The sequence below is a fragment of the Pyxicephalus adspersus genome, chromosome Z (assembly GCF_032062135.1).
Source record: "Pyxicephalus adspersus chromosome Z, UCB_Pads_2.0, whole genome shotgun sequence".
NCBI lineage: Eukaryota > Metazoa > Chordata > Amphibia > Anura > Pyxicephalidae > Pyxicephalus > Pyxicephalus adspersus.
Window position 1 is genome coordinate 84,773,453 of NC_092871.1, and position 27,143 is coordinate 84,800,595.

General features: G+C 40.2%; 1 protein-coding gene across 1 annotated transcript in view; it reads right to left on the reverse strand.

The window, feature by feature from the left end:
- Positions 1 to 1,186: 1,186 nt before the first annotated feature.
- The window catches only part of GTF3C3 (general transcription factor IIIC subunit 3), a 31,207-nt gene continuing 5,250 nt past the window's right edge, over positions 1,187 to 27,143 (reverse strand). The window contains exons 6-19 of the mRNA XM_072429800.1: positions 25,664 to 25,855; positions 24,776 to 24,941; positions 23,816 to 23,963; positions 20,827 to 20,893; positions 19,448 to 19,545; positions 19,063 to 19,234; positions 16,691 to 16,893; positions 14,374 to 14,475; positions 10,247 to 10,382; positions 9,744 to 9,978; positions 6,361 to 6,551; positions 4,210 to 4,334; positions 2,429 to 2,581; positions 1,187 to 1,450 (exon numbers count right to left, since the gene is read on the reverse strand). Of these exons, the coding sequence (XP_072285901.1) occupies positions 1,328 to 1,450; positions 2,429 to 2,581; positions 4,210 to 4,334; positions 6,361 to 6,551; positions 9,744 to 9,978; positions 10,247 to 10,382; positions 14,374 to 14,475; positions 16,691 to 16,893; positions 19,063 to 19,234; positions 19,448 to 19,545; positions 20,827 to 20,893; positions 23,816 to 23,963; positions 24,776 to 24,941; positions 25,664 to 25,855 (2,111 nt within the window). The 3' untranslated portion in view covers positions 1,187 to 1,327. The remainder of the gene's footprint in view (positions 1,451 to 2,428; positions 2,582 to 4,209; positions 4,335 to 6,360; positions 6,552 to 9,743; positions 9,979 to 10,246; positions 10,383 to 14,373; positions 14,476 to 16,690; positions 16,894 to 19,062; positions 19,235 to 19,447; positions 19,546 to 20,826; positions 20,894 to 23,815; positions 23,964 to 24,775; positions 24,942 to 25,663; positions 25,856 to 27,143) is intronic.

Genomic DNA, 27,143 nt, shown 5'->3' on the forward strand with positions numbered 1-27,143 from the left:
TCTAAGGAGTAATATCAGAAAATTCTTGATTATGAATGGTTGAGAGATATTATGTACCTCCTACTCATTCCCAGGGTAGAAGGGGGTTATCTGGAGGGGAGTATGAAGTTATCTGGAGGGGAACACAGAAGTATGGTTGTGAGGATGAGGCCCATCAACCCGAACAATGGCCCTCTTTCCTCTTAGGCGCCGGTGGAGGTCTCGTTTTTTTGTCAAAAGGAAAAGTGTCTCCATGCTTTTTCCCCCATTCCTTCTTTTTATTAAAAAGTCTGGTTTTAATTTTAAGCAGTTTCAAACCTTTATGGCTTTACAAATCTGGCTGGCTGCCTATACCAGCCAACTCAATTGGCTCACCCATGCTAAACTTGACGTCTATGCCAAAATTTATCATTGGCAATGATTGGCTTTGTTTTTGCCAAATGATCAATGTTTGGATCAAATTTGTCACAGGCTTGAGGCCACCCTGTTACTCTTGCATTACCCATCCTAAAGTGGGCAAAGCAGTGAATATTGTTAAGGTCTCCAAGATGCTTCAATCTTCAATTTTTTCAGGAAGCTGGCTATTGCCAGGAACTCAAGCCATACATAAGATCGGTATTTTCCCAATGGTAATTTATACCTGCCGGTACCCTAAGACACGGTGTTGTTTTGCACCAAGTCTGGTGATGCCCTGACTTATGGTCTGAATGTAATAAAAACAGAAGAGGTATCTTTTTAATTTATCTGAACAGAACACTGCTCTGATAAAATCAAAATTACTTGGTATTGTGAAAGCCATATAAAAATTGAGGCACTATCCCTATGGGTGCAGCTTTACTGACTCTGTTGACTAGATTGAGTTGCAAGAACCAACAAGAAAATGTTGTGATGGAATCTAATTTGCAAACAATATACATTTTACCACGCAATAGAGCAAACAGAGTACACATGGAAATGCAGACGGCTTATTTTCTGTAGCTGAGCAAGCATTGGACATCCATTGGGTAAATCAGAGGCCAATCAAAAGACCCAAACACAGGCCATGAGGTCATTGCCCTTGGCTAGGCTCCAACAGCTTATCTTAGAAAAGTACAGGTTGGTAGCATGGGTGGCTAGGTAGGTATACATGACAGCGATGAGCTTAGAACGAAGGGCAAGGGGCGATTGTGTCTCATTGGACCAGGGGTAGAGAATTATGCATCATTGGCAGGTAAATGTTCCATTTTTATTTTAAATATGGCAGGCCTTCAGTGGTCAACATTATTCTATCAACACACACACACAAACAATTTGTTTGCTGCATTTTATTATCAAAAAAGATTTCCATACAATAAATTACAAAAATACATCATATGATACAGTAAGTATACAAAAGCCTTCGAGCCATTTCGATGTTGCCGCTGCTCTGGTAAATAAGCGATAGGTTGAAGGCAATGTCTCGCTTTAGGTCCACTTGGTCCTCTTCAATCCCCTAAAAGGTAAAATATATGACATATTTTTAGACCCACAATGTTGCCTGGCTGAGCATGACTTACACACAACATTAAACATCAATGCTATAAAAATATATCTGATTTCACTGAATATGGGACAGTCCACAAAATCATTGTTTGTTATGTGAATTTTATTCAGTTATATTACCAGTAGAGCAGTGGTTCCCAAACTTTTCTGGTCCGCGAACCATTAATGCACGAAACTTCCTCCAGAGTGATGTCATGATGCCAGAACTCGCCCACTCTTCCATCGCTGGTCTGTGCCTGCGACAGGAGAGTGGGCAGGTTGTGTCCAGAGACAGAACCCACCCACCACCCTGAGCCTGCGGTCCGTACGGGGTATATGGTCCGCAGCTCTGGCCGGTGCCCCCCCCCAAACGGGGTCCTTCTCCTAGTGGGCCGCGGACCGGAGGTTAGGGACCCCTGCAGTAGAGTATTTGAAATTGCAAATATAAGCATTGAGCATTCTCCATCTGCTGGTTGTCAATGGGTACTGCAGCTCAGTTTTCTTCTGCGCACACCCGCTCTTATCAAGAAAGTTTAGACTGCTAGACATTCAGACTTGACATATTCAACATGGTTGTCTGTTTGCTTGTGCATTGAATTCAGATCTGTCTTTTGATTGTTTATGAATCAGTCTGTGAATTTTTTTATTCTTGGCTTGGTATTTGGGCTGTTATCTCTATTTACTGTACTCTGAGCATCTACAGGTTGGAACATTTAGGTTTAAGTACTTACACTACGCTAACTTCTGTCTTGCATGTTAGTCCACTTGGCAACTTCTCCTTCAGATATTTTTGATCACTCAATAAAACTGGAACCCAAATTTGATGCACATGAACTCATTTTAAAATAATGTTTTTTCAAGAGTCAACTTCAACCCTACATTGGCCAGAATAACAGCTCCTTTTTTGCATTTGTTCCAACAATAACAATGCACACATTTATCATTGTACCTCTAGCTGAAGTGGTGGAAGTTCCAGTGCTTGCTTGTAGTAATGAATGGCAAGGTAGGTCAGACCCATCTGGTGAAGGGCCCGTGCAATATTATAATAGGTTTCCTGGCAAGGTCCACGCAAGTCAAGATAACGATTCAAAAAGGAAAATCCCTGAAGGTGGAAAAAAACAAGAATAATTAAATGTATGCAAATTCAAAATACATAGGAAAGCTTACAGCAATTTCACAATATAGATGTCACCTTATCAAAGGACTACACCCAATACGGGTCGGAGAACCCCTGCTATAATTATTTAATGGGAAAATTTAATTGCATTTGTTGTCAGTGGGAAACAATCCTGATCTCACCCATTAGTGGCCAGAATGCCACATTTATAAACAGCTAAAATGGTCCTTGGGTTCATGCAGATTGCTCTGCCAAGTGATGTTGGCTCTGGTACTGTGCAGGCGCCATCTTCTGGGAGGGCAATCAGCCACAGCTCAAGGAATCCCTAAAGGAACCCTGGAGTTGGATGGTACCCTGGTGGAATATGGCTGCTTCAGCACAAGATTTCTCAACCAGGGAATTTCTGGAAGAACCCTGAAGTTCCATTGAACCATGGTGAAAAATGGCTGGTTCAGCCCACGTTTTCTCAACCAAGGCAAAGTCTGGAGGTGGCTCAGTTGAGAAAAGCAGCTCTATGACAAACAATACAAATTTTGGCAAAATGTATTTTTTTCTAATATCTAAGCAGATATGAAGGACAACATGGGGGCTGTTGTTAACCCTGCCAACCCTTGCAGCATAGGGTTGCAGAATAAGAATGGTGGAACTCACTGTTGGATCAAACTGTAACCTTCATCTCCTGTGTTCAGGAGTTTACCATCAAATGAACAAAAATTAAAAATGCCAACTATAGGTTAATTGCACAGGAGCCCAATATTTCCCAGACTATTGAATTAATAAATACTCCCCAAGTATGGAGTGACGAACAACAACATACTCCTCGAGTTACATGCTAAAAAAACAAAGCAACATAACTACTGGATGAACTTTTCACAGATGTATTTCTTTGTAAGAGCTTAAAACTTGGTTCTGCCTAGATACAGATACACAAGAGGGGCATTTATGGGATGCCGCCACAAAGAAAACCACAAACAAATTGCTCAAAATGATCAAATGAACATTCCAATTTAAAGATAATTCTGTAGAAAAATACAGACTCTATGGCAAAGCAAACTATATTCCTTCAGCAACTGCCAAATACTCGTATATAAACCGAAAGCAAATTTAGATCAAGTATAAGTACTCAAGTATAAACCCAGGGTACAAAATGCAGCTGACATTCAAAACAGTAATTACAGAAATGACAATAAAATGAATGTGGATAAATACATTTATGGTGTGCTATTTTTAAAAACTTAAATTAAGAAGAGGAATATAATAAAATCACATTGGCCTGTTTATCTATTTCCCATTTTTTACAGATTAGATTTTTTTGTTAGGATAGGTCACTCGCTCTAAGATGATCTTTGTGCATTATTGTGGACCACCAGTAGATGGCGCTGTGTCCTTATGTAAAGTGATATAAAGTACGCCAAGAATTTGTTATACACTTTACATGAGAACACAGCGCCATCTGGTGATCTGAGTATAAAATGATATTTATTTCTTGGCATTTTTTAGAATAAAAAATATTGGATTATACTTGATGAAATATGAATGTAGTTTAAATTGGGGGCTGTCACCCATTTAAAATTCTAAGCCAAATTTTTTTTTTTGTGAAAAAAGAAAAATACCTGTACAACGAGCGCGTGCCTTTTTAAAACAAACTTTTGTGACGCCATATGAATAAATGTTAATCCGATACAGAGGCTGTGCATTGGATCATCTGATTTCATTCGGAAGGCTTGAACATACTGAGCTGCAATATGAATAAAAAAAGAAAAAAAAGCAAGCGGATTACATTTCGTTTCACCATATATGAAATAAAACTATTTTACTTGATTGTTTTTAGAAAGTACATCAGTATTCTGCCCAGTATTTTTTTAAGCTGGGTGGGAAGAGGTTGTAGGCTGGGTGGTTACTATAAAGTGCCAGGTGGTGCGTCCGACTAAATGAGCCCTGGGAGAACACTGAACACATACTGAAATGGATTCATGCGATACACGTCTTAAATATAGTGGAATTATTTACAAATGTGCTACCAAAAATCCAGTTGGATAGAGCCCAACTCATTTCCTGGAGACAGGGGGATGCCCTAAATCTTCATTAGACCCAATTTATCCCATTAGAAAGAGCCCAATTTATTTTCAGGGAGCTGGAGGATATTACAAATCCTAATTAGACTCAATTTATCCCAACAGATAGGGTCCAGACTCATTTCCTGGAGGATGTCCCAAATCCTAATTAGACCCTATTCATCCCATCAGAAAGAACCCAACACATTTCCTGGAGGCTGGAGGATATTCAAAATCCTAATAAGACCCAATTCATCCCAACAGAGAGACCAACTCATTTTCTGGAAGCTGGGGGATGTCCTCATTTCCTGGGGGATGGAAGATATTACAAATCCTAATTCGACCCAGTTCAACCTAACAGTTAGAGCCCAACTCAATTCCTTGAGACTGGAAAATATTCCCAATCCTAAGTAGACCCAATTTATCCCAACAAATAGAGCCCAACTAATTTCTTGAAGGCTGGAGGATGTCCTAAATCTTAATTAGACCCAATTCATCCCATCGGATAGAGCCCAACTCATTTCCTGGAGGATGGAGAATGTCCTTAATCCTAATTGGAGCCAATTAATCCCAACAGATAAAGCCCAACTCATTTCCTGAAGGCTGGAGTATGTCCCAAATCCTAATTGGAATTAATTCTTTCCTGCTGTAAGTCCCTGGTCCAGCGCCGGTTGCTCACCAAACCCCCAATCTAACCTCTTCTTCGCCTATAGCAAGCCCCCGCATAGCCTCGGGAGGCTAATTGCGCCATCCTAGCACGCGGCTGCCAACAGGACTTCTGCATACAAAGGATGGGGTCTGGGAAGGATTGATGGAGAACAAGGAGCCCACAATGGAAATTCAAGACAGTCCAAGGGTCAGTAACCAGGTGATCCACAGATAACGCACAGCAGGGTCCAGCTGAAGCAAGTCCAAGAAAGAGAACCAAGGGTTAGACACAGGCAAGTCCATTTGCAAAACAGGGAGTCCAAGGATAAAGACAAGCAGAGTCGGGGGTCACAAGCAAAGGTTAGTCCAAGCAATAGACAATCACAAGGTCAGTCAACAAATGGTAGCACAAACATAACCGCAGCACTAGCAGGTCAGCCATGCTAAACGGGCTACTAGTGCCCGGGACCTCAGAAGCTTTATATGCCTAGCAGCCAATGGCAGGGCAGGATCAAAGCCAGCAACTAATGCGCTCAATGGCTGCAGCACATGCTCTAAGACCTCCTTGAGCTGCACATAGCTGGGGATGCTGAGATACGCATATGCACAGCTAAAGGGAAGCTGCAAGCTGCAGAGAATAGACCGCTAACTCCTTGATTCATTTTGCTGCTGCAAGCAATGCCACCAGAGGGAATTAACAGGGCACGCTACATTATGGTGGTTTACGGCACGGGATCTCTGGCCAGATACACATTTCTTTACACCTCCCTTCATCTTAGCTGCTAATTTTATGCTAATTTTTTATTTTAATTTCACCATTTTGTAATATTAATTAATATTATTTTCTTTTATGTGCTGCATGAAAATATGAAGGGACAAATAATAGAATAAAATCTGGTCAAAAATGTTTTTTTTCCTCCTTTCCTAAATTTTGTGTATAGATTCATAGAAATGAAATAATGTTTGCAAAACAATATTGCCAATAAAGGAACATACAGGCACAAAAGAGCGGATACTTTTGAAATACAAAATTAATTTCTTTAGATATTCCAAGATATTTACCAAGAGCGTGTTTGAAGCTTCCAGACACGAAGGCATTGTGACCACTGAGGACACATAAGGCGAGATTGTCGGGATTTTTCAGCATTAGCCTTAGGCAGAAGCGATGGTGTCTCACATCCTGGGAATGGACGGTGACTTGATTGAAGATGTTCCAGAGCTGAGGCCTGTTCACGTTCTCCATTAACATAAGCCTAGAAATAAAAAAAAAAAAAAAAAACACAAACTTATAATGATGAAACAAGGATCATAAAAAAGAAAACCCCAAAAAGAAAAAAACATTTGGACACATTGGCAGGGATATTAGCATATCTGTAAGCACTAAAACGCAATATTACAGGCTTTCATTTCATTTTCTTTTCATTGGGTTTAACAAATGGGCTGAACTTTACTATGCAATACATTAACATTAGTAGGTAATAAATGTATTTTCGTATACTGGGAGATAAGAATTCATTGATAGGAATTCAATTTTTTTTCAGCCAATCAGCTGTTACAGTGTTTCCACATTTATCATCTAGATAAATATTATCTCTGATACTCCTTTTCCCGTATACATAATACTGGAAGGTTCAGCAGCTGCACATTTGCCATTCAATTCACTGAAATGTCGCTTCGTTATCTTACTCATCCTTAGTTCTGGGAAGCTTCTGGAACTTCAACAGAGAGCTCGGAGAATGTTAATAACAGAGCATTTATATAAAGTGACCTGCAAAGCATTCTGAGCATATCCGAACCCGGCCACGGGGTACAAACCCAGCCCAGTGTCAGGAACCCATTTTATTAACCTTTTCTGTGAAGAACAATAATGCAGATAGGATCCCAATGCCTCCTACAGGTGGAAATATTTATAAGATCAGGGCCTGTGTAGGGCTTTTCATAATGGTATAGATGAGTTCACAGCCAAATACAACAGATTCAATTGGCTGACATTCCAAGTGCATCAAAACAGGAGCTTTGCATAGTTTTAAGGTTTGCCATCCCTTGTTTGAATTCTGCGAACAGACCACTGATTCCTCATCAGCATCCTCTACTGCAGCATGCTGGCAGGAAGAGGCTCTTCTACTGATCTGCAGCTACTTTCCAAAAACAACAGTAGGAGTTTTCACAGCTTTTTCTATGCACCTGGGACAGATTTATCTGATTTAAGCTGAAAGTTCAGTTAAGTTCTGTTGGATTTTTAACAAGATTTGATGCTGCGTTTTGGGTTGCTTTATAAGCTGTGGTGTCAGTCAGTATGATTGGAGGAAGAAGTAATTTTTCGTTTTTTAGTATGTCAGGAAAGGAATGGCTTATTGGTAGCTCCCTACTTTATAGTACAGCTGTAAGTATGTTTAGTCTGTGCTATGATGTGGCTCCCTCGAACAGAAAGAAGCCACTCCGAAGCCACCTTCAAACAGAAAGAAGCCCCCCCTCCAATGGGAAGAAGCCCCCCCTTCAATGGGAAGAAGACCCCCCCTCCAATGGGAAGAAGACCCCCCCTCCAATGGGAAGAAGACCCGCCCTCCAATGGGAAGAAGACCCGCCCTCCAACGCGAAGAAGCCCCGCCCTCCAAAGGGAAAAAGCACACCCTCAAATGGGAAGAAGCACACCCTCAAATGGGAAGAAGCACACCCTCAAATGGGAAGAAGCCCACCCTCAAGCAGGAAGAAGCAAAAAAAAAAAAAAAAAAAAAAAAGACACCCTCGAACAGGAATAAGCCACCGATATGAGATTTACAAGAGAACAAACAATTTTTGGGGCAAATGCTATAAAGAAATTTTTGTTAAAAGACAGAAAAGACCATAATTTCTTAAAAACATGTACTAATACATATAGCACAAAGTGTTATGCTAGTTCCTTGACATATTTCGTGGAACTAGTCGACTTCCTCAGGAAAAAAAACCTACACCAATTTAAAAAAAATTCATATGTATATCAACAATTCAAAATACTTTAAAAAAAATAAAAATAACATCAAATATAATATAATACATATACACTTACGCATATAAAAGACCACATGGGATGAGTTTCCACATAGTTGTTTTAATAAATTCAAAAGTAGGTGTCTTAATGATACACTGGGTATATTAGTAATTTACACTCTCTCTTGACTGAAGGTAGTCAAAGTGTAAACTTTTTAGGGGATTTCCTTTTTTCCCCACTTTTGGATATTTGATTAGTTATTTTTTTTGTCAGAGTTGTTGGAAGGTTTTAAATGTGATCAGTAGGACTGAGATCCATCCAACTGCTCACCTCCGGCCATTTGGTAAATGAAAAATTCGGGTAACCATGAATCCATGTGGATTTTATATGCGTATCTGTAAATGTATTATAATATATTTGATGTACCTTAAATGTATTAAAGGATTTTTAATTGTTGATATACATACGAAAAATGTTTTTTTTATTGTTGGAGGCTTTTTTAATCCTGAGGAAAAGAACTAGTTCCACGAAACGCGTTGAGGATCCAGCATCACACTTTGTGCTATATGTATTAGTACATGTTTTTAGGAAATATTGGTCTTTTAACAAAAAAATTCTGTATAACATTTATCAATTAAAGATTGTTTGTTGTACTAACTATTGAGAATTTGGTGCCTCTAAAGTCCCAAAAATTGTTTGTTCACTTGTAAATCTAATACCTAGTACCAGGGATGTGGCACACGTAAAATTATAGGTAGTGGTCATCACTCATATTGTTAAAAGGAAGAAGCCAACCTCATATTCACCCTGGAACAGGAAGAAGCAACCCTCACTGCCATCCTGGAACAGGAAGAAGCCACCCCCATTGCCTTCCTGGAACTGGAAGAAGCCACCCCCATTGCCTTCCTGGAACAGGAAGAAGCCACCCTCATTGCCTTCCTGGAACAGGAAGAAGCCACCCTCATTGCCTTCCTGGAACAGGAAGAAGCCACCCTCATTGTCTTCCTGGAACAGGAAGAAGCCACCCCCACATTGCCTTCCTGGAACAGGAAAAAGCCACCCTCATTGTCTTCCTGGAACAGGAAGAAGCCACCCTCATTGCCTTCCTGGAACAGGAAGAAGCCAGCCTCATTGCCTTCCTGGAACAGAAAGAAGCCACCCTCACTGCCTTCCTGGAACAGAAAGAAGCCACCCTCTTAGCCACGACAAACAAAAAGAAGCCATCCTCGTAGCCACCAACAAACAGGAAGAAGCCTCCCCCTTAGCCACCTCCATAGCCAACCTCAAACAATCTGCAATGTAAGAGGCAGAGCTGTGAACATAGTAGTCATTGAAAGGATTACCTGAGGACCTGAAAATCTTTTTAAGGGTTTCCCTAGATTAGAAAAGCCAAGAATCACTTGTATAAAGCATTTAAAAAAAAAAATGTAAAGACCAAATTTTTACTCCATTTGTTCATAATCAGATCTCACAGTACCTTATATAATTGTATGCTTTTCGGAAATTCCTGTCAAGTATGGCAGTGGAGAGGCCAAAATATTCCAACTCTTTTCTTTTCTGTCGGTCATCATAAAATGAATAATACTCCAACGAGGAATCTACAAGTAGTTCCCCTTCTTTATATCGGGCGAGGTCGCAAAGGGCGTAAATTGCTTTTAGGAGGAGGTTCCACCAGTCGTCCTTGTTCAGCACACTGGTTAGGACAGTAAAAACTGTTATGGGGAAAAAGCAAAAAGAAACCACAAAAGGAGACAGTGTTATAGATCAGCAATGGTAAGACCCCAACATGTACAAAAAAACACTGTAACTAATTAAACAGCCAGAAATAAAGAGGTCCTTTTGTTAAGCTGAGGCTAAAATGAAAGTAAGCACTTGTCTCCCCGTCTGCGGAATGGTTTATCATTGAATAAATAGGCCTAATATGACTATGCAGAATTTATCTGGGCCATAAAGGCACCAAAATCTGAACCATCATCTTACCTTTTGCATCTGAATTTGCCGTCTCTTGTTCATCAGTGTCAGAAATTTTATCCCTGGACACTTTAATCAGATACAAATGCCTTTCTCCAGATTTCGAACTTGAAATCAAACAAACCTGTGCTCGATTCATTGCAATCTAAAGAGAAAAAGAAAAAACATCAATGGAGAATGCAAAAATGCATTAAAAAAACAGACACAGAACTTTTTTTTGCATATTTTTAATTTCTTTTTATATTTTCCAGCTTATATTTCAGCAAATTTGTCTGCTAAACAAATGCATTATTATGATGTGATATTTCATAAAAGGAGCTCCTGGAAATTCATCTGGCATGTACCAGGTGTGTCAGAGGTTGGAGAGGAAAGTTGGTGTGTTGCAGTGGGGCTTGCCCATTGTTTCCCTATGATGTACAAAGCTCCTTGTGGAACTTTATTACTTATAGGCAGTAATGGGGCTAGGTGTAGGCAGCCACTGATTGACCAGCTAGAAGGTGGTCAATCTGCAGTGAAAAGGATGTTTAGCCGACCCCAAAAGCCAATGTCATTATGTTCTGATATAGCTCTAGCTGTCACTGTAATGCAAAAGTGACAACACTGCAATGGTTCAGCTCAGGGAGTTGTCACTCTTTCCAAGAAAATGCATCAAGAACAGTTTTGCTGACAAGTATTTTTAAAAATATTAAAGTGTTAAGAAAAACCAGACTGGTACAATGCTAACCCTACTGGAAGCCCTGATTCCTATGAAAGTTACATATTCATTTTGCTCAGCTATATCTGACTATAGAACCCCAATCATCCAAGATATGGAGGAAAAGCATTGCCTGTTGCACCGGATGGGAATCTTAAACTGGAGACAAAGCTTGCACCAACTAAACTTCTAGATATTGTAGGCTTGCTTGGAGGTTTTTGCATCAATGACACAAAAAAAAAGGTGGCAGAGAAAAACAAAAACAGAACTCCAACAGAAAGGAACTCTGGCTTGTTCTCCACATACAGAACTCTTCCCCAATTGTTCACTTTAAGATAATTACAAAACTCAATAGGGCGCTCTTTGCGTCTGGAGGAAAAGAAGTTTAAGCTCTGGATAAGGAAGGAATTCTTCACTGTAAAGTCTGTGAAAATGTGGAATCGGCTCCCTCAGGAAGTAGTTTCAGCAATCTATAGAAGCACAGAATATAACTGGGGATTAAGGCTTTAAAGAAAACAGAGACTGCTGATCCAGCGAACATCTGATTGAGGAGGGAGTTTTTTGGCCTCCTCAAGATCAATTATGTTCACGTGGCAATATATCTGGGATATGTTTACTTCCCTAGTGCTTTAACCTAATGGAAATATGTCTTTTGTAACTATGCTCAGAAGCAAGAATTCTGACAGGCACTTTATAGAGATGGCATGAACAAAGGTGGCAAAATCAGAAAGTGAGGGCCAGGATTAAAGAGCAACATATGAAAGAACTGATATCTGACTAATTTTGAGTTTTCTGGATTAGTCACAAGACCAGCAAGTAAAAAACTTGGCTCCAAAGCTGACCAGAACGGCACAAAATGGAGCTTCCCAAGTATTACAGATGCTTCCAATGATGAAGACATTAGGGTTCTCCCCAACTCCTTTTAGCAGGGTGCACCACCCAGCACTTTTCAATATTCACTTGGCTGTTTTTCAGTGGTAACTGAAAAGTTGGGTCACTGTACAGCAGCTTCTGCCCACCTACAGCTTCTTACCCCCGGTTCTTCCCCCAATTCTGGAGAGAATACTGAGCCATGTTAAGGTGGTATGGCATCAATGCAGCAATATTTTGAACACAAGTCCACGGTTTTTACTACAAGGAGCGTGAAGGATGCCATAAAGTTACTACTAATTTGGGTGAGCTGCTCCTTCCATGGATTGAACCAGATGCTGCCAAGCCCAAGGAACAGATTTGGATCTCTTTATTCTACAATAATTTTTGAAAAGATTTCCAGAAGGGGAGTGCATTTTGGTCCAGGAACATCGACCTGAGTCAGGATGACCCTGGCTAAAATCTATGCAGTATCTTAGCCAGGAGGATATGGCCTGCGGACTTGATTTCTGCCAAGCAAATTTTGCCAGGGGTAGAGAAGACTGGCCTAGATCAAAGTTAAATCTGGGGTGAGTTGGCCATATTTCTCATGTTTACAGAAAAGGTCCAACACCCAGTTCAGTACTACAGCGGGCACCGGGATTGGACTGTTAAAATTAGTTAATGTGAATGAGTGAACTGTTCCTGTGGCATGGAGGTTACAGAAGAAGAATATGCTGAAGAAGTTTCAGAACACAAGTTTATTTCAAAACTTTGACGCGGGTCGCCATAGATTTGTTAGCCCTCAGTTTTCTTGGATAGAATTTTTCAAGGATTTGTATGGTTGCATGATGAAGTAACAGGGAGAATTGCCATAGCTACTACCTGAGAAGTCTGAAACAGAAAAATGATGAATTTCTAGATCAGCTATTTCATTTTAAGCACGACATTGTTAAGATGCTGTTAAATTAAAAAAATATATACAAAAAAAGGCCAACCTTAGCACCTTTTAATAGCATCTTATCACGTGGAATGCAGATATTGATAAGTCTAAAGATGAAACACTTAAGGAGTACCTTTAGAAAAAAAAAGTCTGCCAATAATTCTCCTGTGCCAGTGTTTGTTATTAACAGAGAATACTGATAAGAGCATGAAAATCTCCAAAGATTGATCCTATAAGGTGGACAACCTAATAATAAAAAGTAAAAATCTTCCTTCTTTTTTAAAATGCAACACCCTTGGTGAAGCACCCCCTCCCCTTTTTGAATGGGAGAGCGGAGCCTCCCGGAAAACCTACATTATGCATCCCAAGAGGCTCTTGGCTACAAGAGGCATTTTACTTCACTAAAGGGGAAAAGGGGAAGTAACATATGCACAGTGAGATCAGCTTTTTTTTCCCTTTACAACAAGCTTTGTCACCCAATCTCACACCTGAGCAGTGCAAGGTTGGGTGACATAGCTAGAAGACGACCAAAGATGGCAGTGACTGGCGCTTCCTCCACACTGGGATAGGCAAGATTTCCCAGAAGGTGCAGGACTCGATTCAGGACTTCTCCAGGGATTAAAGGTAAGTGTGTTTTTTAGTTCTGCTTTAAGCAATTGAGAATACCAGGAAATACTTGAATCGGTTCATCAAAATCTTTTGGTAGGGACAAAACAATTGTTGAAATATTTGGGATACATTAGTATGGATAAATTCTGTGCCATTTGTGCCACTTGCTAAAAGGCTACATCTATTAGACATGGAGGCAGAGCAACTATCTTATCCCTGCAGTTGCATTTAAAAAAGTTCAGCCTTGAGATCCAGTGATGACGTGTGACCCCCGGGCTCCTGGAATGTTGCCAGCCTCTTGGTCACTCCAACCACAGCATTGTTTTTAAAGAACCAGAGTCTGCAGATATCACTCACTGACACCCCCATTCTTTCTCTATGGGGCTGCTGTGGGTAGAAGCAACATGTAATGTCTCCCCAGAGGCAACGGACCACTGGCATGAAGCGGTAATCATACAGATTTCACAGACAAAATATTTTGGTTGCATGTGTGATTACTACTCTGCATACAGAATAGGATTACTCTGCAAGAAGAGTTGTAAAACATTTTGTAGTCATTCCTAAATCTGTGCTGACTGACCTAGGCACAAACTCCACTTTTGCATTTCCAGAGTCAAAACCATAAGAAACAGCAGCGATGCAAAATTCAAAATTTGCCCACCCCTTACATCTAAGTATCAAAAAGGATGAGACCAGGTCTTGTCCTGTGAAGGAAGATATACTTACCTGAATTTAATATCCAGATATCTTAGAAACATGATTTCCATGCAGAAAAACCACTGAGACAGGAAGACTGTAGATTTCCTTAAGATTGATGTGCTTAGTTCGGTTCTTATACAGAATTTACAATATATTGTATCAGCTAGTAAAAGATAAATTTATTTCTACTTTGAAACTTAGGATGAGATCACTTTTGCTATAGGAAAAGCTCTATGGCATCTTCAGAAACTCATGGGACACCGGCAACATTCCAGCAACGGATGAATGATGTCTTCACTTTGGGCAATAGTGAATTGAATTCTTTATTGAATAACCACTCACCTTCAGAAGCATGGCAAGCATGGTCAGCAAAGTATCCACATAGTCATACATCTTTCCTTGAGAGAAAAGGAGGGTGGACCGATGGAGAAGAAGCTTCAGTTCCTGGAAAAAAAATAGATACAATTTGCTTATAAACTGAGCAAGTGTAAAATATAGAAGCAGCAACAATTGAAGTGTAACTGCAGGTTAGACTTTGGGAAGAAGGTTGAAGATTCAGTTTTGGTAGGTTTAGGTATGTGTGTTAAAATTTGACAGACAGGCCAATAGCAAATGGATGGATGGTGTTTGTATGAACTGATTATTATATGTGAAAGCAGACTGGATTAAAAAGCCTAATGAGCCATATTTTGCCCATGCCTGGTCTAAGGAGTGGCACTGGATCTAAAAGTAGGTAGAAGGCCAAATGGGTACTCAACCAGTTACCATTGAAGCAAAAAAGGTAGCAAGGGTTAGAAGAACTTTTTTGGGTGAGGTGTACAATGCAGAAATAAGTGAATCAGTTTTTTGGCTTTAAGCCTTTAGTTGAATGGGTGTCCCCATTGAAGCAGAACTCAAAGTGAGAAATACCCGTACCCTTCCCGCCAAGGAATTTTTTTATATTTAAAACTCCAATATATTCCTTTTCCTGCAATGTAGGAAGACAGGGATGGGGTACAGAGAGGGTAACAAGAGCTTAGGAGCCCTATTCTCAATGCTGGAGGGGTAGATGACCCAAATATTAAAAAATGAAGTTACACTTAAACCCTATACTCCTGTTCTAGTGACAGCTTTGACTTCTCACTTTGTCCTACTGATCACATAAACATAAAGCGACCCGTCCTATATTTAAATGTCCACTGTAAAAAATACAGCATTGGCCAATATTTAATATTTAATCAGATTTATTTGAGTCCCTATTAGACCTGAGCTTCTTCTTTCCAATTCTTTTATTTCACTTTTTCTTTCTTGGCGTCTCAATGTTGCTGGTGTGAATTGTTCCTAATGTGTATTTTAATGTATTTTGAATTCTAGCAAAAATCTAGGAAGAAAATTCCATTCCGTTACAAACCAGCAACGTTCTCAAAATTCTTTGACTCATACAAAAGTGATTCCAACGCACTAATATAGTGTAAATGTTTTGTTTTAAGACTTATTATTACAAATGTCCTTGTGATGTTATGGGAGTCCTAAAACAATGACACAGAGGTCTGGAAATAGGAAACATAAAAAATGTAAAATACACAAATGTTATGAAAGAGATGATGGATTGTCTGGGAAGTTTGCTGCAGGAAAAACATATCTCAGAGGTGATAATTGCTATGTGTAAATATAAACTTGTTACATACCAAGATAGATTTATTTTAGGGATAGTATATATTATATACTCAGATGAACCCCCAAAAAATACCTTGTCCGCATTATATTCTATCATGTAAATGTAAATGAGGCAATAAGTTTCTTGAGGGAGAATAGTTAAACAGGTATTGAAAGAATGAAGTGTAGGCTTTTATTAATTCCTGTAGGACTCTATAAAAAAATTCTAGCAGCGCCAACTGCTGGAAGGTTAGTTCCTGTTGACAAAAGTATACCTCCAGAACCAAAGCTCCCAAAAGATTGTTCTCTAAACAAAGTGTATGGGCTTTTGAATATAACAAGAGAATTATGGTTTGGCTGGGAAAGAAATGAATGTATGCATGTGTAGCGGGGCCAGGAAAGGTGGGGGATAGGTGGAATTTTGTAGGCAGGCCTGACAAAGATAAATAGGATTTCAGAACACCCTTTTTGTTGCCAGATGTTTCTTTTTGCAAATAAAATTTAAAGTGCAACTGGACAGTATGTTTGCAGTTTTTGTAAGCCACAATATATGAGGAGAAGACCAGGCAAACAGCTTTTTTTTACTTGCAATAAACTTTCAGAGTGTATTATATTTGGGAAAATATACAAAAAGGAAATTTACAGGCAGATCAACTGATATTTCTCTGAAATTGAGGGATAAAACATGGAGAAAAGTGTATCTACTGCAAAATAGTATTGAAAAGGAAGATACCCCAAGTCAGTGTTTCTCAACCAGGGTTCCATGGATCCCTGGGGTTCCTTGAACAATAAGCAGGTCATTTTCAGTGACACCAATGATCTTTTTAGCTATCTGTAAGGGTGAGATTCTTTCAATTTGTCATCAGTGTAACATGAACTCTTTCCACTAACCACCACACTGTGAGCTTTGAATATGGGAATTATAGCAGGAGTTCATTAAGACCTGAAAATTTATATCAAGGTTTCCCCTATGTTAAAAAGGTCGGGAAAGGCTGACCTAGATGATGCCACATGTTCCTCTTACCTGCTGCGCAGCATTTGAATCTTGTGCCAGTGTATCCGGGTCATACATTGGTTCTAAAGCTTCTAGAGCCTTCTCAGGGTGCCCCAGTTGTTGCTGAAGAGTAGAAAGGGAGATCCTGGCATCCAAGTGTAATGGAGCCATTTCCACCACCTTACTGTAACTCTCTACAGCTGTTTCCATATGACCCAGAGCTTTCAAACAATCTGTAGGGAAAGGTAAATGGTTATAGTATTTGTAAAGAAACTGTCATGTTAGCAAAAATGAAAAGTGAACACTCTGGACCTTCCATGCATCTTACGCGACACCCATGATTGCACTCAGACTTAGTAGCAACCATCAACGATCACCACAACCAAAACATCCAAAGTTGGGCCTCAGAGGGTGCAGTGATGTCACCCACTTCATCCTGTGATTGGCCAATATAGCCAAGTAATGCACCATGAGAGGTGACATGGGTATTAGTTATACCATCCTTTGGTTTCCCAGATCTCATAGTTCAGAAGCGTTCCCATTCTTCCTGCCAGCAGAACTTACATAACAAAGAGAGCAAATGGGAACATGCAAAGCACCAAATTGCACAGCAAAGAAGTGGGGAAAAATTACAATAGAATATTACCACTGGAGATCCTAGAAGCCACCAGGTGACTAGCTAATTGGAGGAACCTAAGCTACACTCCTGACCCTTCACATCGAAATGAGCATGTTGGACATCCCATTCCAAAAGCATGGCCATTAATATGAAACTAGCCCTTATTTTTGATACAACAGCTCTCACTCTTCTGAGAAGGCTTTCAACAAGATTTTGGACAATGTCATTGGGAATTCATGCCTATTCAGTCAAAAGAACCTAAGTGGCCAAGTGTTTATACTGGCTAAGAAATCTGGTTTGTGGTGAACAACCAAAAGGTGTTCAGTAGGGTTGAGGTCAGGGCTCTGTGCAGGACACTCAAGATCCTTCACTGGGGACATCTGCTTTCCATCATTTCGGGAGGTGTCCTCCATACATCTGGTTATATAGGTAGGTGTGATGTTGGATGAGAAGATTTGGCTCACCATTCCATTTCCTCCCAAAGGTGTTCAGTAGGGTTGAGGCCAGGGCTCTGTGCAGGACACTCGAGTTCCTCCACACCAAACTGGTGACACCATGTCTTTATGGAGCTGACTTTGTACCCCGGGGCACAGACATAGGGGGACAGAAAAGGGTCTTCACCAAACTGTGACCACAAGGGTGGAAGACACAATTGTCTACAAGGTCTCATGTTGGATCCTTCACTGGATACATCTGAACCCATCATGGAGAGAATCCTCAGACTTTTGACCATTGGGACCAGAATGGTCTACAATGTCTTCCTATGATGGAGGATTAACAGGACCTTTCACTGGGGACATCTGGCCTCCATAACCAGAAAAGGCTCTTCACCAAACTGTGATCACAAGGCTGGACGACCTCAATTATCTACAATGTGTTTGGGTTTGATGTTTTATTAACCATGCCCTTCACTAGAGACTAAATTTAGTAATTCGGAAGGTGTTCATACTTTAGGGATGCCATGAAGAATAGATAAAAAAATTCTAAATGTAAACATGAATTGATGAGAATGAGCTCTTTATTACTTTAAGGTAGACTAAACCCCTTTAAATTACACAATGTCAGGTAGGTGTGTTTTTGGCAGTAAGGGAGGCACTAAATATTTTTCAGATTTGCTCACGCGCGCCTTTTTCTTTCCTGTAAATTTTTTGTTTTGACATTTTTGTTGATCTCACTTAAATGTCGTTTATATTTTCTCCTCTTTTACGCCACAATATTTTCTCCCTTGCAGGTTGGGATGAGCTAATGGAATGCTGTAATCTGGCTGTGCCTGGTACTGTGTATGTCTGTTACTGAAATATTACAGGTGGAAAAAAAAAAAAAAAAAAAAGGTGGACGACAGGTGGAAAAAAGGATTCCTTGTGTGTAAAAGAAAATCCAAATTTCTTTGGTAATACAAATAGACCCAAACTGGGACAACTGGATGTCAAGCTAGACTAGGAGCTAAATATACAGATAAAATACATATAAGGCAGCTGTTTTACTTGCCATACGGTTTGAATTTCTGTCTGTCCAGTCTTGAGATTTCTACAGATCTGAGTTCTTCCCGGCCCCTTTTAGTTGAATGCACCACCCGGCACTTTTCAGTAACCACCCAGCTGTTTGGGTGGTTACTAATGAGTCAGGTCACAATACAGGGGCCACCACTCACCTACAATTTCTTCCCACTCAGCTTTAAAAAAAAATATCTGGGTTCAACACTGGAATACAGTTCTTAGGGCTAGGAGAGAGTTGCTGCTGATGCTTCTGTCCATTATCATTTACATTTGTCCCAACCACCTACCCGCATGACGCAGCCAGACAACTGCCATATTATATTTTTCAGAGCACACCAGAGCACTCAAAAGAGGCAAAGCAGAGTTATATTCTCCAACGTCAAGAAATGCCTCTGCGACATCCAGATATAAATCTCCAACTTCTTCTGGATTTTGCTCCATCAGAGACGTCAGCATTGGCTAAGAAAAATAAAGAGAGAGCAGATCATAAATAACATATAGGCATATTTTTTATCATAAACGGTGCAAAGCTTTATACCCAAAGACAAACCACAGGCCCCCACCTGCCTTGTTTAGGCTTGCTATTGGATGTGGTGTGCATACTATGAGCTCAACTATAGAGAAAGTATAAACAGAGGAATATATTATTTAACAGTCAAATTACTCACTTACTCCAACAGGTTCCAGAATATTTAGGTGAATCAAACAAAGCATCATCTTCACTGTAATGTCAATGGGGACACCTTCCGGGACTTTGCAAATAACAATTCCTTGAAGAGAACAAAAAACAAACCAAGTCATAAAATTACATTACAGTTAAGAAAGCCAAAAATGCATTTTATTACAATCTCATGAATTGTTTTTTCCCGTCCTGATTTTTTAGTAAAGTGACCTTCAGGCAACTGGGGAAAAATGCCTTAAATTCCCACGCAATGCTTCAAGACTTTTCTAGAGCTGCCCTGACTCTCTGGAATGGTCTTCCTCATCCTATTAGGCTTGCTCCTACTTTCTGATCATTTAAAAGAGCCCTCAAAAGCAAACGCTTCAACCTCACCTTATCGTCTTCTTCTGTCTCCCAAACCCTCACTACTTCCCACCGGTACATATCCCCCTTCTATTGTGTGATACTTCCCCCACCTCCTAGATTGTAAGCTCTTCTGGGCAGGGTCCTCTCCTCCTCCTGTCTGTCATTTGCAACCCTTATTTAATGTACAACGTTGCATAATATGTTGGAGCTATATAAATCCTGTATAATAATAAATTAAGGTAAATGACGACTTTCAAAGGTTCCACAAATTGGATCTGCACAAGCCAGCTCCATCTGGCTTCCAAAGAGTGTTCTTCCCTAATTTGTAGCAAACAGAAGAAATAGGAAGGTGGTAACTACTGGGACTCCACTTCATGGGAGTGGAGTGGTGGGAGCTTTTTGAAGGGTGTTGCACCTCTACCCTTTTATGTAAAGTAAAAATTCTGAGTATAGGTATGCTTTAAGTTGAAGTTTACATAAATGTCATCCAATCACATTAGTAGCTCCTATCTGGCTCAGCCCATTCAGAAAAGTCTGAGCCGCGAAGTGTCCTGCTTCCAGTGTGTTGTTTTTTAGGAATGCACGGTGCCCTGAGAATCCTTTGTCATTAAAAATGTATTTGCAAAACAAAAATTGTACATAGAGAGTACAAAGTAAGAAACAGGTAAAGGACCAACTGAACTTTTATTTTATATCAGCTCCAGGTGGATCAACACAGGTGCTATCCCCCAGCAGCATGCCAACCCTTGCTCTATGTCTGTAGGGGTCCAATATGTCACCTGCTAGAGCTAAAGCTCTTGAAGCTCTCAGCAATGTGAAAGCTTCCTAATCATTTCAGTCCTCTAGTCCTGACTCTGGCATGCTGGGAAGGCAAAGCCTTTTCTTCACTGTGGCTGCTTTCTTTTCTTTATGACCTGATACACCTGGGTATATTTAGCTGACCTGGAAAATTTAACAGCGCTTTAAGAACAAATAAAAATGTTCCTATTATAGTTCTTTTTGAACTAGAGCAAAAAATAACTACCTGAACTTTCTTCGGGGCTTGCGTTCTCTTTTTTGTTCATTGTTATTCCCGAAAACTGTGTGATGACCTTTGGGAGAAATGAATGCATTTTATAAAACCACAGAGTTTAAAGAGTGAACTTAGCAGAAAAGAATCAGACATGACACACTCGTTCCTATAATAACACACGCCAACACACCGCGACCTATTCTGAGCACAATCTAATTACCGTTCCTTTCTTTAAGACACTGTTGGAATGGTGAGACTACATGGTGCGTCAGAGGGGCCGGGAGGTTCAGTCATGGTAGTCAGACACACCAAAGAAGAGAAGGAGGACAAAAGTCAGCTTTGCCGCTCTTCCATCAGATTTTGCTACCTCCATGATGAAATCACACAATGATGCCTAACCCCCACCCCTCCTCCCCATGTTGGTGCTAATTTTGAACCACTTTCTTATGTACCTAACCTTAACAGGACCCTGCCCGGTGCCTAAACTAAACCTTCCCTGTATGGAATCTAAACTGACCCCCCATACCTAAATTTACCCCCATTGCCTAGTGGCTGAACTTACAATGGAAAAAAAGATCAGGCCAGTTATTATTGCAAAAAGTGACAAGCGATGTCCCTTCCGCAATAATCCCTCCTAACTAGGGCAGCACGGTGGCTCAGTAGTTAGCACTCTGGCCTTTTCAGCGATGGGTCCCAGGAAACCCGGCTAGGACACTATCTGCATGGAGTTTGCAGGTTCTCCCTGTGTTTCTGTTGCATTTCAAAAAACATTCAGTTAGGTTAATTGGGTTCCCCCCAAAACTGACCTTAAGACTGTGGTAATGACATATGACTATGGTAGGGACATTAGATTGTGAGCTCCTTTGAGGGACAGCTAGTCACATGACTATGGACTTTGTACAGTGCTGTGTAATATGTTTATATATTCAATAATTACTGTGTAATAATAATAATAGTAATTCATATTGCATTCCCTATGATAAAAAAACAACTTATGCAACATCCCAATAACAGAACTGCATCAAAACAAAATGGGAAAATTGATTTTGGGACTTTTGGACATGATTCTACATATTGGTTACAATGAACATTCACCAATAAAATTCTAAAATCCATTTATTTATGACCATTAAAATCCAAAGGATTCAGATTAATTTTATGTTTACCAAAATATATACATTTCCAAGGGGTCTCTATACACTGCTGTTCTACGCGTTCCGCGGAACAATGTCCGCTTCCTCAGGATCCACAAACTATTCATTACCATTTATTTGATGTATTTTAAATAAATGGCAATGAATAGTTTGTGTATATTTATTGTTAAATCTTTTACAATAGGTCTCTATGTTCCTGAGGAAGCAGACATTGTTCAGTGAAAAGCATAGAACAGCAATATACAGAGACCCCTTGGCAATGTACATATTGGTTAAACATAAAATTGATGCGGACCTTATGGATTTTAATTTGTCATAAATAAATGGATTTTAGAATTGTATTGGTGAATGTTCATTGTAACCATTATGTAGAATCATGCCTAAAAAGTCCCCAAAACAACTTTCCTGTAATGCTATTTTACAAGTTCTGTTCATTAAAAAAATAAATCTCAGTCCAAATCCCTCAGGCAGAGATATAGGTAGAACTAAACATATTATTAAGCCCAATCCAATCAGCTAAGGATTGTGCAATTTTGATTTTTTTTCAGCAAGTAGGCACAGTCTGAGCAGAAAGCATGTCCACTGCCAACATGCTGCAAAGAAGAATCCTTCGAGGTCCAGGACACATCTAGCTGAAGATTCAAAAGTAGATCACTCCAACTTGCAAAGAGCTTGTGCTTGCAAAACTATAGGTCTGACTTGCAGGGGTCATGACAACCCTCTGCAAAGAGACCACTTTTTTACACAGAGCAAAGGTTCTTCTCAAGCATGCTGATAGAGGCCAAGCTTTACCACTTAAACTGTGGCTGCTTTCTAAAGCAAGTTGTACATCTTTACACACATTGTGCTTGATATACCCGGTGATATATAGTGAGCTGATTGATACCAAAAAGGTTAGTTGGGGTCTTCGGTTACACCACATGGTCCACTTGCTGCGGGTGATGCTTGAACTAGCTGCATGGCTTGCATTTAAATACAGAGAGCTTTGTATATTAATCAGATCATTTTGAATTATCATATTATCATTATGAATTGGGTGTGTTCATGACATACAGGGGGGTCAGTGTTTGACAGTGCACCTTATCTTGTTTGTGGTTTGGCTGCTCCTGCTGTCAAACACACTAAAGTATGTCACCATGCCAAGCCGGTCACCTTCCTTTTATCTGCATTCAAATCAGCTCCTTGGATACATAAATTAGTCTGGAATTTGAGTTAAAAATGAAAATTATATGTAAAGCATGGCACAAGGTGCACGGAGTATATCATTATTACAGCTTGGCCAACCTGCTCACCTCTGATATAAAAATATGAAATAAAAATAAAAAAGAGACATCTGAAATTAAATGCTTTTGATATATATTTCAGCTTCCTGTCCAACAGTGACAGTGTACAGTCGCTGGAGAAGAAGCGAAGAAGAGTTTCCTCTCTGATATTCCATATTGCATAGAGCATTGTTTCTCAAGCAGAGTTTGCTGGGGGTTCCTTGAGCAATGAGCAGTTTGGAACTCTCAGGTCAGTTTAAGTGACCCCAATGATCGCATTGGCTATCTGTAAGGGTGACAATCTTCCCAATGGCCAGAAATTCATAAGGAATTATTCCTACTGACCACCACACACGAATACACTGTGAGCTGTGGATATAGGAATTATAACCAGGGTTATCTGAAGACCTGGTAGTTATTTCCAGGGTTCCTTCATGTTAAACAGTTTTATATACAGTGATATAGAGGGTAAGGGTTCTGCAATCCAAGGACAGCTGGAAACAATGTAACTGATGCAGTGCAGCACACGAAGAGCACCTATCCAATCACATTTCAGGGTTAGTACATAAAGGGGGAGAATGGTACCTCCAAGGCTTTGTCATACTGGTTGTTGGAGATGTACAGCTCTGCAGCAATATTCACATCTTCTATTGCAACCAGATCCTGGTGTTTGGAAAAAGCTTCTTCGATAATGACAATGGCTGAGGTCACATCGTTGGTTTCGTAGTAACTCCTGTAGGAAAAATGTAACAACTTATTTTTTTGGAAGACAAAGGCAAAACTAGTTGGGGGCAAGCTTAACTAAATGTAGTCTTTGAATCCAATCATAAGGGCAGGGTGAGCTGAGCTGCTCAGAAGGATGAGTTAAGAAGCTGCACCACACCAAAAATGTAGCGCAAAAAATTGTAGTGTATGGCAACTGCATGCACTGTGCTGCAGTGCACTAGTAGTGTGCATTCATTCTGGTAAGGTGCATTCTATAGGATTGAATGGCACCCCAGAGCACCAATGCATGGCAGGTGAGTTGCATTAACACACACAGTTCTGTGTGAAAACACATGCAATAATGCAAAGCACTAGTGGCACTGAAGCTTTAAATATTGATTCTCAGGGTTTCACAATTACCTAATCGGTAGCACTGAAGTCCATAAAAACCTGCATCATGTTGATGTAGCTCTTTAAAGGAGCTAAAGCTCAACCGGTTGCCAATGACTGGATTAAAGCATATCTAAACCCAGGAAAATGTAATAAGTTGCAGCTCAATGCTAGCAGGGGGACTGGGTTAGCCAGGTTGCTGATAGGGAAAAGTGGAGTGAGCTGAGCTGCTGAGTTACTGCTTATACGAGGAAGCTGAGCTGCTCAGAGAATGAAACAAATGACTTCAAAGCTTCTGCTGTGAACTTTTTGGATTAACAGCTCTATAGTTTCAGCAGCTACACAAGGCAATGAGGACTTAAACCTCAAACTAATTCTTGCCAAGAATAGGCAAACACCTAAATATCCACAGCCTGGTTACACAGTCATTTTTTTTTTAAGATAACGTACTTAGCCATATCTCTTGCCAGTTGCATGAAGCGATCTCCATCAGACGGAGACAACAGATTTAGAATCCGGCGATATCCGTCCATAGCCAGTTTGTGTTCTCCCATCTGCTCATAAAGACTTGATCGTTCCCACAAGTAGCGGACATTCGTAGGGGCATACTTCAATGCTGCAAAATGTGCAATTAATGATTCAATTGCAAAAATCATAAATTTTTTCTTCTTCAATAATCTCAAATCGGTTCTGTGTTTCTTCTGCTCTCAGCACCTGTTTATGCATGCATATCCTAGACCTGGGTGTATGCCCTTTACCAACCATGTACCAGCCCAGCAATAATGTAATGGACGAAGTTCAGCTGATCCAGTCATAGTAGAGAATGGGTGTCATTTTATTGGCAAACAGTCTGCCAGGACACAAGACGAATTAGTTGACATTCTGTAATCAGTTCATCAACTTGATGAACAGTCATAATTGGATCACAGGGTGACCACCTTGTTGGTGTATAGGGACCCCACTGAGTACCGTCACCCAACACCTGAGGGCTCTTACTGGCTGAATTATTTAGGAATAAGCTACCCATTCCAACCATTTGTGGGTTTCAATTTTAGAAAAGATCTTAGATGAAGTAGTTTAAACACAAAACCCACCCAGGCATTCCATCTCACTATTTAGATGAGCCCATTGACTCGTGATCAAAATAAACCCAAAGGTACCAAATCTGTTAAGGTCTCCTTTCCTCTAAGTGTGGTTGGGTTTATTCCTAAAACCCCCAATGAGTTACCAAATGTCCCAGGTTCCTTCACACCTGAACAGTGTACACTGCAAACATCCCACCCTCTAAGAACAAGCACGATAGACAATAAATTAATCCTCACCACTAAAATTTTTTACCTTTGGAGTAGCAAAATATTGCTTGTTTGATGTTATCCTGCTCCAAGGACATCTCGGCTAATCTCACCCATTCTTCAGTATCGCTGGGGTTCAGGTGAGCAGCTATCAGCTCGAACTGCAGGGACTTCTCCATGTCCCCCTGGTCTTCATAGATCATAGCAAGAGTTGAGAAAGGCTCATATGCCAGAGGAGCTAAAATGAAAAGCAGAAACATGAACTATATCCATACAATTCTAAAACAAGGCTACCCGAATAATACCCTTAAGAGAGCTTACCAAAGAGCATGTAACCAAGTGAGACATAACAACCACCTTACCCACATCTAGAATATTTACGAGATGAGTTCATTTACAATATCCTGAGTCAACACTGGCATATTCTCTACTTAAGCTACGTACACACTTCCAATTATTATCGTCGGAAAACGAACGACGAACGTTCCTGCACGATATATATGAACGATCGTATAGCACCGATCCTGCACATAGAGGTAACGACACGATCGTTCGTAGATATTGTACACACAATAGATACGATCGTTTAAGCGATAGAGGAACTATGTGCACGACAGGAAAGTGAACGGACGTTCGTTCATCACGCATGCTCTGAACATGGACGATCAACGAACGACCGTACACACGAATGATGTTCAATGATCGTCGCCCAATCCGATCCGCCGGTCCGGTCGTTCGTTTCCAACAATTTTCCTCGTTCGTCGGCGTTGTTGGTTACTTTTTTACCAACGATTTTTTGCCCAATCGATCGTTCGTCGTTCGATTGGAACGATAAAAATTGGAAGTGTGTACGCACCTTTAGATCCAACAATACGCAAATTCATTGGCAGAAAACCTCAAATTACTTATCGTCGATCAAAATCATTGAGAGAACACCTAGTTTCTGTCACTTCTATCAACCCCCACCTCTAAGCTCTACTAGAGAGATCTCAGGTACCTTCAGATGTGGCTACAGTAAACAATGTAACTGGATAAGAGACACAACTACCATTACCTTACCTAATGGTACCAACTTCAGTCCCTTCCACCATATGGATTGCAACACTTCTGGTGTAATTTACCTGTATATGTGGAGCATTTTACATAGGGAAAACAAAACGTCCTTTCAAAAAAAACCTATTTATGAACATGTACACTCCATTGAAGTGGGTAAAATTACTACGCCAATATGCCACCACGTGGGCACGAGACACAACTTTGACGCTCATACAATCCAATTTTTTGGACTTGACCATATCCCTAGCAGCCCCTGTGGAGGGGATGTAGATAAGAAATTGCTTTAAATAGAATCCAAATGGATTGTCAGTCCCCAAGCAACCAAACCTCCAGTTTATAACTCCCAGTTATAAACCATTTTTTTTGACTTGACCCTTTAGGATCATTCCCTCTTACATGCTACTAATTCCTTATTTTCCCCATGCCCATACTATCATTTACCCCCTACCAATCCTATATTACTAATGAAC